The sequence below is a fragment of the Galeopterus variegatus genome, unplaced genomic scaffold (genome assembly GCF_000696425.1).
Source record: "Galeopterus variegatus unplaced genomic scaffold, G_variegatus-3.0.2 Scaffold3191, whole genome shotgun sequence".
Taxonomy (NCBI): Eukaryota; Metazoa; Chordata; class Mammalia; order Dermoptera; family Cynocephalidae; genus Galeopterus; species Galeopterus variegatus.
Window position 1 is genome coordinate 157,099 of NW_007729302.1, and position 12,156 is coordinate 169,254.

The 12,156-nt window shown below is 36.3% G+C and overlaps 1 protein-coding gene across 1 annotated transcript in view; it reads right to left on the minus strand.

Moving 5' to 3' along the window:
• LOC103600030 (O-acetyl-ADP-ribose deacetylase MACROD2-like) overlaps positions 1-11,857 on the minus strand; it is a 69,349-nt gene extending 57,492 nt beyond the window's left edge. Inside the window, exons 1-2 of the mRNA XM_008584263.1 lie at positions 11,569-11,857; positions 5,619-5,735 (exon numbers count right to left, since the gene is read on the minus strand). Coding sequence (XP_008582485.1) covers positions 5,619-5,735; positions 11,569-11,614 — 163 coding nt within the window. The 5' untranslated portion in view covers positions 11,615-11,857. The remainder of the gene's footprint in view (positions 1-5,618; positions 5,736-11,568) is intronic.
• Positions 11,858-12,156: the final 299 nt, after the last annotated feature.

Genomic DNA, 12,156 nt, shown 5'->3' on the forward strand with positions numbered 1-12,156 from the left:
TATTCTCATCATCTTAAAGTTTCTTCATGTAATTCTGCTCAAAAACCTTCACAGTTTTCCATTGTCCTGTCATGCACACAACCACTGTAGTTGAACTGTACTTATTATCTATATTTTGTTACCTGTTTCATCAGTAATCCTCAACCTGGATCTAAATCAAAGGCTTAGATAAGACAATAAGCTGCATTTAAATCCTTGTTTTGAAAACAAACAAAATTTCAGAAAAAAGACAAAGACATTATAAAATACACAGAATTTTATGTCAATTTAAAATAAATAAATTTGAAAGAAAAAAAGACATCATGAAGACTCTCTCAAACAGAAAGACTATCAGGAAAAAAAAATAAAGAAAAGTTCGCTTTGGCAACCACCAGTCTGTAACCCATCTCAAAGCTGTCTGCACTGAACAAAATGTATTTCAGTAAAATCCATATTTACTACTATAATTAATTTAATGTGTGAAAAAGAAACTAGTAGAGTATGTGGTGAAGTTACAGACTTACAAATTACACAGGAAGAATTTTTCATCTTCTGGTCTCAACACCAAGTCACCTTTATACATATCAACAAATAAAAGATTTTTGGTTTTTATTTCTAAGTTATGTAAAAAAACAAGCTTAATACAAGGACAATTTACATTACACTCAGTGGTATATACTGCATTGCACAATAAAACTTATTTATGTGTTGTCAAAATAATCTTGGAAAGCAGTCGAAAGACCCAAGAAGGAAATAAAACAGGAAAAACAGAACAATGCAATAATTCATGAATTCCTATATAACTTCATACTCTTTTCTTCTCCATTTTAGAAGTTAAATAAAATTACCTCACAAATATTTGACTAAACCAGTGCTCAACCCTTCACAAAGAATACAATTACACAGAAATTCTTAATGTTTTCATACCTGGAGTGAATTTCATTTATTCTCAAAATCCTTAGACGTTATTTAGTCTAATTCTTCCTCGGGAAACAAATTCTTTGTCTGTATCCAAGTCCTCTTTGAAGCAAACAAACTAACTCAATAAAGGACTTAAACAGAACATAATATTAAAATAATTTCTTCTAGTTGATTGAAGAATCAGTAATGCCAAAGTAAATGCACTTAGAATGACAACACTTTATTTTAGTTAAGCTTTGTTGACATTTAAGGTCACAGAAATTAAAATCATGACGCTTAGTTACTATGTATTATAAATAATATACAATACTCATGAATACAAATAACACGTGAATTCTCATCCTTGGCTCAGCTAGTTAAATATCACGTAATAGTTCAGTAAAATCTTTATTAAAATTTATCATTGGGCTATCTAACATTTAAAACTTAATAAAACCAATCTCATATTACAAAAATGTAAACTATCACCTATGTTAAAAATCACCTGGTTTAATTTCTAAGGCTTTCATTTCCACAGTAATCTTTATAATACAGTGAAGAAAGGTGGAAAGAAAGGAAATAATGCATAAAAATATCATTAGGTAAATAGTTTATCATTTATTCAATTCACAGAACAAATATTTACTGCGCATTGTGTACTACACACTGTGCCAGACACCAGGGATATAAAAGAAAGTTAGGACAATACAGTCCCTATCTTCGTGGTAATCAGTCTCATAAAGAAGACAGACTTTGATTAGATAATCCCATGATGGAGTACACAAAAACCAATTGCTATAAATGCTCTATGAAAAAAAATTTAGCTCTATGAGAGTATGTAATAAAGGACTCTACCAGCGTAAGGAGTCAGGGAAGACTTCACAGAGAATAGAAGGCTTTCAAGCTTAGAACTGAAAGATGAAAAAAGGCAACCATTGATGCATGAGTGGTAAGGAAAATTCCAAATAAAGGCCCAGTGACGGGAGGGGGGTTCAGAAGTTTGGACTTAACTTTTATTTATTTGGTTATCCATTACTTCTTAAAGAAGTAATTTAAAAGAGAAATTAGTACTAATGAAAATGGGAACAAATAAGGCTGAACTTTTTAAACTACTATGTTAAGTTCAGAAGTTTGGACTTAACTTTTATTTATTTGGTTATCCATTACTTCTTAAAGAAGTAATTTAAAAGTAGAAATTAGTACTAATGAAAATGGGAACAAATAAGGCTGAACTTTTTAAACTACTATGTTAATATTTCTTACATGAAAGAAACGATAGATTATAAACGTGCCTCTAATCAACCTATGCATATCAAAATATTTCTATACACCTCAAAAAAATGGAGAGAGATTCAGACTTACGAAGAAGACTAGATAGTTCACAGACATTTCATATTAGTTTTTCAAATGACCTATAAATCAGATTTGAATATAAACATACATATAAGATATGAAATAAGAAGTTTCTTTCTAAATGACCAATTTTTAAAAATATTTTGTCATACCTGAGTAAAATAAATTTATAGTTTTCACCTAAGTCATCCTCATCATTTATTATTTTATGTAAGTATTTAATAGGTTTTGTGTTTTGTTTTGTTTTGGTAATCACCTCCCATTCTTTCCTCTTCTGATCCAAAGCTCTCCAATATTACCAAAGTAATAAGTCAAAGTAAAAATGTTATCTACTTGCCTCCTCCTTTCCATCCAAACATTGATTCGATATTGTTGGGCAATTTTTGGTTTCCTTTTATTTTAGGAAGGCTTAAAACCAAAATTGTTAAAAACTCATTCAGCTACTCCCTCCTTTTTAATTAACTTTCTACTATAATAAAATAACAAGAAGCATTTAATTAAGGAAATCTGAGCAAAGCAAAAAAAAAAAGAAAGAAAAGAAAAAGAAAAATAGCTTTCCATGTAATCATAGATATTAAGGCCAAAACAGCCTTCTTTAAAAACACAGGTAATGATAAACAACTAAATTTAAAATTGGTATACTGTTCTAGCCCAATAAATATTGTTGTTCATGTCCTACAAATTAGAAACTTAAGTGACAAGGAATTATAAACAGACTTCTTTTAGTACTTAGTTAAAAGTCCCATATTTAAAAAATTTAACTGTTATAAATATCAATACCTACTTATACGCATGTACATTTATAAGCAATGACTTAAACATTCCAAAATAAAATATAAAAATATCACAGCTAGATAGGAGGAATAATATCTATCTAGTGTTCTATAGCACTATAGGACAACTATAGTTAACAATAATTTGTTGTATAATTTCAAATAGCTAGAAGAGAGGATTCTGAATGTTCCCAACACAAAGAAATGACAAACATTTGAAACAATGGATATGCTCCTTACCCTGATTTGATCATTACACATTGTATACACGTATCCAAATATCACACTGTACCCCATAAATATGTACAATTATTATGTCAATTAAATTTAATTTTAAAAAAAGATTAAACTATTATAAATATCAACCTACTTATACTCATATGCATATACATTTATAACCAATGACTTAAACATTTCAAAATAAAATACAAAAATATATATAAAATATAGGTATAGTAGTCCTTCATCATTTTTTTGAATTTACGTTCTTAAAGGATCTTTTCAACTGTTAAAATACTAAAACTTTCTTGACTAATATATTATTAAAACTGAGCACTGAATAGGTAACACAAGAAGCAAGAAAATATGAAAGATGTGTATTTAAAAAAAAAAATGAACAAATATTACTTGCAGAATGAGCCATTCCATCTCATGAAAAAGGGAGATCAGTCACCAGTTTGTCACAATAGAGAGAAGTAACATTTCAGATATTAGATGGAAAGAATAAAACACTATTTAATAGGAATACAATTTTGACAATATTACCTAGTTCCCCATGGAGAATTTTCAAGTTCAAAAATGCATAAGGGGGGGAAAATGAAATACAAAGAGCAGTTGTAAACCACTTGTAAAGCTCATATTGGGAGATGGGATTAAATCCACAGCATCTTGTTAAACAATAACCATGTCATGTGTTATTCAATGTATCTTTTCTGATTGGGGAACATATTTTCGTGCGTGGTATCTCTGAAAACATCCATCTCTGGGTTCTCTCACAATCCAGTTCTATCCTACATTGTTACTTGCTGAATCTTCTAACAGAAGCAGCCAATAGAAAGGCCATGCCTCTGTGCAGAAATGAGCAGGCCCAACATTGGGTAATGCAGCCTGGGTATCACTGCTGCTTTGTCAGTTCTTTTGCCAGCACAGGATTCTATCTCTATCTCAAGAAGCAAAATTTGTTAGAAAGAACATCATGTACTGCATCCTTAGAAAACTGACCAGCTAAAATAGCAACCAAGAAAGATAATGAGTTAAATGAAGAACTGAAAAAGAGATTTACTAGCCATAAAAAAATGGAGCAGAAGTATTCAATACCAGTGGCCTACAAACAAAAGAAGAATAAACTAAGACCCAAACATGAAGAGGCACATGACCCTATGTCGGAAAGGGCCAGAACTCTGTCTCCCTGATTTCTGGCTCTGTATTCTTTTCATTACACAGCACTGCCTTCTCTTTCAATGACATCTTAGTTAGACCATTATTGTTATTTTCTGAAGATACTGGGCAGGCAGATCAGATGTGCACATCCCAATCAACTTGTCCAATGACCTCATTAGAACTTGGGTAGAGCCACTACCCCACTTGCCCAAGATCACACATGTCTCCAGGTGGTGTAAGGTCTAAAAGAACACACATTTTTTTCACTCCCAACCCCACATGCTTTGCCTTTCAGAAAAACAAAATTCTGTCTAAAGCCCATATCCTCAGGTAAATGTGTTCTTTTCACAGACACCAAAGCCTAATGTGGCTGTTGTTCCCCACAGATTTCAGGGAATTCTATGCTAGTCTTCATTTTCCAGGCCCATAGTATCCTGTATAGTTCCATCAATCTAAGACCACACCTGTGAAATCAGCATGTTCCAAGTCCATTTCATAACGTCTCCTTTCTTTCTCAACTAAAAAGTACCCTATTTATCTAAACTTCACATCCAGATCATTAATACCAATGAGTGTTAATGCAGAGGTAAACATATTAAATATGCATTAAATCTATTATGTTTTTAGAAACTTCCCATCCACCTTTTTACTCCTTAAAACTTCATCTAGACTTTCTTCAAATCATAGACTTTGAGAAAGTAAATTCTGTTATACAAATACTTTACATGTGGAATTAATACCACAGCATTCAAAATATATATGCTCTAAAATTATGAAAACTGTTATTTGGTTTTTCTCTATTCTTCCTAATACACTCTCTTTCAACTAAATCCAATCCTTAAAATAACTTACAGAAATGCTATATAAATGAAACTAACCAAAGCAAATTCAATGGGCCAAGCCACCGAAGCAGCAAATCCCTAAAGCATTTGCTCCAAGAAACTATTGCAGAACAGTTAAAAAAATTTTTTTTTAATTTAAAAAAGTACCATATCATAAATGTGGTATATTTCAGAACACAATTATATTAATACACTTTCCTAACCTTAATAAACATATGATAGATTACTAAAAACAATTAAATGACACCAAGCAATAATTTCAAATACTAAAATAGCAAAAATGTCATCTCTTTATTGAATGCCACTTAATCATTTCTGTCAACAATTGTCCTGCAGGATTTATAAATAAATGGGCACAGCATCTACCTAAAACATGTTCTGAGAAACTTACCATCATTTTGGCTCTTGCCTTTCATCTCCTCCTTCCAGGATAGGATGGTGTTCAGGGGAACATAGTCCCTTAGGTATTCTTTGCGTCTCTCCTCTAAGGTCATCTTCAGTAAACGTTCTTGCAAAATAAAAGCAGAATCTCCATTTGTATTTAACTTTTGAGCTCAGGAATTATTTTACACTTTAAATATCAACCATGTTAAACTAACCAAAGGCTTGGTACAGTCTTGAGGAACACTAAAATGCAAATGCAATCACTCCATATATGAGTGTTAAAAGGTGTCAAATTAATTTCATATTAGCAAGAAAAAAGAAATCAAAGCCTGATGAAGAAGACTCTCTTGTGATTGTCCAAGAAGTAAGTATATTCATTTACTCTTTCAATCAACATCTACTGACATTCTACTACATGCCAGGTGATGCATTCATATACTGCAGGAACAAAGGTGATCTTTAACCTTGAGGAGTTTACAGGACAAAAGAGGAGATGGATAAGATACAAAATAATACCTATGGAAATAAAACATAAAATGCTAAAATGGGTATGTATAAACAGTGAGAGCACAAGACAGGCAGCCACCAAGATATTTCCTCAATTCTATAATACCATCAAGAATAAAAGTGCACTTTTAATTTAATAACAGCTTTGTGGTAGTGATAGAAAACATTCTTTTAAATATACATCTTGCTTATAAGATAAAAAAACATAAAAGAAGAATTGCATCTTAGAATTAATAATAGGGGTGTCATTTATAAAGAACTCACTGTGTACCAGGTATTTCACATGTATAATCTCACTGAAATAATCTTCCCAACAACTCATAAAATTGATAGTATTATTATCCCTATTTTGAAGATAGGGAAATGAAGCACAGCAAAGTTAAGAAGTTTGCCCAAAGCAAGTGAGCATTCAAATAGTAAGCCAAAATCCAGACAGATATCTCCATTAGTCTATTAGCCACTACACTATTCTACATTCTCAGGAAAAGTTCCCAATGCTGCTTCATGAAGGATAGGGAGAATTTTGCCATGAAGAGGTAAAAAGTTAGGATATTTCAGACTAACAGAACAACGAAAACAAAGGTAAGGAAATACAAATACTTTAGTAAAGCTGAAAGACACAGTATGAGGAGGGGAATGGCCACAAGTGAAAAATAGCTGGAAACCTAAGGTAAAATGATACTCTACGGGGATTTATATAGCATGCTGAAGAGTTTAACCTTTATTGTATGAAGTAGAGCACCAATACTCAAAGACACAGTATGAGGAGGGGAATGGCCACAAGTGAAAAATAGCTGGAAACCTAAGGTAAAATGATACTCTACAGGGATTTATATAGCATGCTGAAGAGTTTAACCTTTATTGTATGAAGTAGAGCACCAATACTCAAAGCTGATTATGCATATCACAGATGGCACAAAAAATTATCCACTACCATGCAGGGAAAAAAATGTAAGAAATTCTATTTATATTTCTTTTTAATCTAAAGAAACATGGAAGAAATTAAGATTTACTAATATTCAATATATAAACTGATACTGGCATCCTCACTCAGTCTGTATGTCAGCTGTTATGTATCATATACCAGAGGCCTCCACAATGTGGAGATTGACAGTCATACTCTCACACTCTCCAATTCTCTTTCAGAATATTACAAGGTATTGTAGTTGTTTAGGTGAATGGATTTAAGGATAGTGCCTAGTTTAAGGTAATCTAACCCTTAGAAACTAATCACTTTAAAAGATTCTTTCACAGAAATAAACAGCAGAAGTATTAATGTAAGCAAAAGGGAACAAAAAATGGGGAACCAACATTTTTCCCACTCCCAGAACTATCTCTTCTTCAGCCACTATAGGAGACATAAAAAAATTTTTTTAATCAGAGGTGACATACTCAAATCACATTACTCAAGGGTCAACAAATTGAGTTTAAGGTGGCTACAGGATAATCAAGGAGTTAAAATCAAGACTCTGGAACTCAGCAGAGTTCCAGCCTATTTGGAAATTGTAACTTCTGGTCCTAGAGGAAGAGGAAAAGGAGAGGAGAGGAAAGGGAGGGAGAAAAGAAGCAGAGGACCAAACTTCAAAAAACCAACATTTAGGGACTGAGCACAAACAGGGGAGCAATGATGTGACACTTAGTTGTCACCGGGGGTTCAAAGTCCCAGTGATAAGGAAACAAGGGGGGGAGGGAGAAAAAGTTTTAATAAGTAGGAGGAGGAAATACTATCCACTGCTACAGGAAGGTCAGTAAGAATAAAGATTAATAAGCATTTTTATCAACTGGGTCATCAACAGCACCGAAAAGAGAGCCAAGTGGTTAAAAGAGTTGTTTGGGTTCTACTATAACTCATTATGCAAATCTGTGTGATCCTGGGTCAGTTACTTAATTTCTTAATGTTTTAGTTTCCTTTTGGCATAAGTAGTAGGTATTTCCAATTTATAGATGAAGCAACTAAAACAAAGAGGTAAAATAACTTACCTAAGGTCCCACAGCTAGTAAGCAATATAACTAGGATTCAAACTCAGGCAACTAGGGTTCAAAACTCTTGACCTTACTGTCTACTCATACAGTTTCCTACCTCATATGGTTTTTGTGAGAATTAAATGAGATAACCCGTGTAAGCTACTAAGAATAATGCTGAGCACACAAACAGGATTTAAATAGTAACTATTCTCATTTTTGTACCATCATTGTTATTGCTGAATGATTTAAAGAACATTAGTTTCATTAGAATAGAACTGATATCCAGGAGACTGACTATGAGGGATGAGCAAAAAGAAGGAAAGTGAGAACAACTCCAAGGCGAAGCCATGTGGAAGGAAAGCTACTTTAAGGTGGAAGAGACTTGAGCATTGTTATAGACAGCAGAGAGGAACCCAAAGACACTGAGAAATCAAGTGTACCCAACAGTTAATAAATGACACAAAACATCTCAAAGAATACAGGAGATGGGATAAAGAGAACATGTAGAGGGTTTATTAGAAATAATAAAGAAAAGTGCTTCCTCTGAGATAGAAACAAAGCCAAAAGGACATGCAAATAAACAGACCAATGAGACTATGGAGGAAGATGTCAGGGCTGTTCATGTTATATGGCATTTATTTTCCCCGTGAATTAAAAAGGCAATGTCATCTATTTAGTATAAGGGCATGGGGTCTTGATGGAAAAGGAAGCTTGAAGGAAATGGTAAATTTGGAATTATCACACACAAAAAGGCAGAAAAGGGAAATGACTAACAGTTGCCAAAGCACTACTAACACAGAATTATTACAATAGTACTAATCAGGTTGAAAGACATTATGAAGCAACTTGCAGTTTTCATAAATGTCAGAAGGTAACTGTCATTCCATTTGTTTAAAAGTTTAAGTATGGACACAGAACAAAAACAAGGTCAATAATAAAACAATGAGATAATTTAAGTTACAATACTTGAAACGAAAATACACATTAAATTGTTCCAACTGTCATTCCATTTGTTTAAAAGTTTAAGTATGGACACAGAACAAAAACAAGGTCAATAATAAAACAATAAAATAAAACAATGAGATAATTTAAGTTACAATACTTGAAACGAAAATACACATTAAATTGTTCTGAATTAGGACTCAAAATACTAAATCAATAATGCTTATTTAACATGTATGCTCCTGAGAACTCCTTAGTTATTTGTTTAAACAATGAAACATACTGAAGTCCACAGACATATATACAGTTTCTACAGCATTACATAAAACTTTTCTTTAAAGAATGCTTTACCTCTACAATGAAACCTTCCTCTGTGAACCAAGCATATAAATAGGCAGATCTACTTACTAAACGGTATATTTGAGTAAAATATATAGAATGCCTTGACATTTCGATGAGGTTGGTAAGCCTTTCTTTAGATTTAAAAAACAGCTACAAAAATATTATGCTGACAGTCTTCTAGTGGGATGAAAGGACAAAAGTCATGCATGTATCCCACCAGCTTCTCTAATACTGCTATACTAGAAATCCTTAGCTCCTTCTTGGTGGTATAATGTATGACATTTTATATTTAAATATTCTAAAAATAGACATCCTGGTAAAACACTCAGACACACATTAAAGTCTTGAAATAAGAACTTTTTCCTCTAACATTAAACTTCATTCAAAAACAGCTTAGTTTTCGATAAGACAAAATGACTTTGTTAACTGCCTTCCTTAATTGTGCATTTGCTTCTTCACTTAGAAAATATTAATTTAGCTATATTTTTCTTATTATTAGACGAAATAGATGAAACAAATTGAGACATTAAAAAGAGATTTTAAGATGCCTCATTGCCACAGTCCAACTGTGTATATGTTAAATAAAGGAACGGTTACTTCAGAAACATTGTTTTCCTATTATGACAGAAAAATAGTTAAGTACTCACTAAAATTTCATCAATGATTCATGTTACTGAAACAACATCTATGTCTTCCACTATCTTGTTTTCATTATCATCAATAATACAAAGCTAACATTTCAAGACCATCAACTAAAATGGGCATAAATGATTTTTCAGTGCTCACAGGTAAATCTTTGTTGAAAGTGTATTGAAACTAAAGAGACTGCTACTGCAAAAACAAAGCAAAATTATTTTACACTACTTTACATATCATGCTATTATTCTCAACAGCATGTTTTGAGACACCAGAATTTTTATATCTATACATGCCCATAATCGTTAAAACAATTAAATGACATACAAGCTAATCTTTCAGTATTTTAAAGACCCTTTTAAATGTGTTCAGTTATATTATGTTAAATCTTCCTGGTAGATTATTTGAAAGAATTCCCTCCTCACCCTTTTCCTCATGTATTGTTGGAAGGAGGTCCTATTATACAGAGGATTCTTTTTCCACATTAATTCCTTTTACTTTCACTCTTTGGCCTTCATGTTGGTAAAGACCAGGACTTGCAATAAAAATCTACGGGTTTTAACTCACCCATGTTTAGCGTATCTTAGTAACAATCCAAGTACTTTTTGTTACATTTCTGTAAAAAGCTAAAGAATGAAAGGAAAGAGGTGTGAAAAGGGGTGGGGGGGAAACACCAGAGACTCAAATTTTATATAAGAATATCATCTACCTGTGATGCCAAAGAGAGAGAGAGATGGGGGGTGGGGTGGGGAGGAGACGGAATCACACACTTCCTGGCTTAGAGGAATGAGAGCCACTGTCAATCCAGCTGGTTTGGATAAGCCTTGATACATACAAAATTCAGGGGTGGGTTCATTCAGAGTGACATCAGTCACAGGAGCTTACTCTGAGCAACTTCAGACCATGAACGGGGATGGAATAGAGAAACACTGCTGAGAGAAACACCCATTCAGACTTCTCTGAAGGCAGTTAGCCTCACGGTTTCCCCAAGAGTTCCAGGTTTCAAAAGTCACACTGCGGAGGCGGCGGAGGGGGATATAGAAAAGGGGTAAAAACCCGAAGGTGGGGACACTTTGCCAGTTGGGAAAGGGGTGGAGGAGCAGAGGCAAGGAAGGAAGGAATGAGGATGCAGGGAGCGCGGAGGCGCAGCAGCAGCTGCAGCCTGAGCGCCCACCAGCGGGCACCTGTCCGTGGGACACCCCAGCCGGGCGTGCCAAAGTCCCAGCTGGGGTCCAGAGGAAGTTGTGCCGTGCCCGAGGGAGACTGTGCGGGGGTCCACGCCGCGACTGAGCCCCGCCTAGGGAGAAGGTGACCGGGAGCGGCGGGCGGTAGAGAGGGGCGTGCGCCCACACGTGTGCGAGCTGCAGGTGCCCGGGGGCGGCGCGTGCACGCCGTTGAGCGCGAGCGTGTGCGCGTGTGTACACAGCAGACGGGCGGGAGGCGGCACCGGCCGGCGGGGCGCGAGGCGGGAGCTCGGACGGAGGGCGCCGCGGCACACACAGCCTGCCCCCTGCCCCCACCCCACCCCCATCCCCCGCACCCCCAGGACTCGACGGGCCGGTTACCTTTCTCCTCTCTCCACACCTTTTTCTTCTTGTTGCTGGGGTACATGTTGCCGTGGGGGTGGCTGGCTTTAAGCTGCAAGTTCCCCAGGCTCACGGGCAAACGGTGTGTGTGGAGTGGGAGGGGTGGGAGGGGGCACTCGGGAGGGAAAAAGCGAAAGCGGATCCGCGTCCCGCGCCGCTAGCCACTCTCCAGTCGCCGCCCTCCTCCCTGAGCCCGCGCTCGGCTCCGGCTCCCACCCGCCTCAGCCCCGCGGCCGCCGCCACAGCAGCACCTCAGAGCCTGTCAACTAGGTCACGCCTCGCTCTAACCTAACACCCGCGCAGACCCCGCCTCCCAGCCGCTAGACAGCGCCGCCTCCCATTGGCTGCACCGCCCGCCGCTCTCCGCGTTCTAGCCACGGCGTGCCCGGACTTCGACCCCCAAGGCGCACGCGCAGGCGCAGGCCTGGGCCCGACGCCGAGGACGTTGGGGAACTAGAAGGGGTGGAGCGAGGGCGCGAGGGCTGGAGATGGCCTCGCGACGGGGGCGGGGCGTGGAGCGAAAGCTTAGGAAGAGAGGGAGGTGTGGCCTCGCGTCGCGCTGTCTTC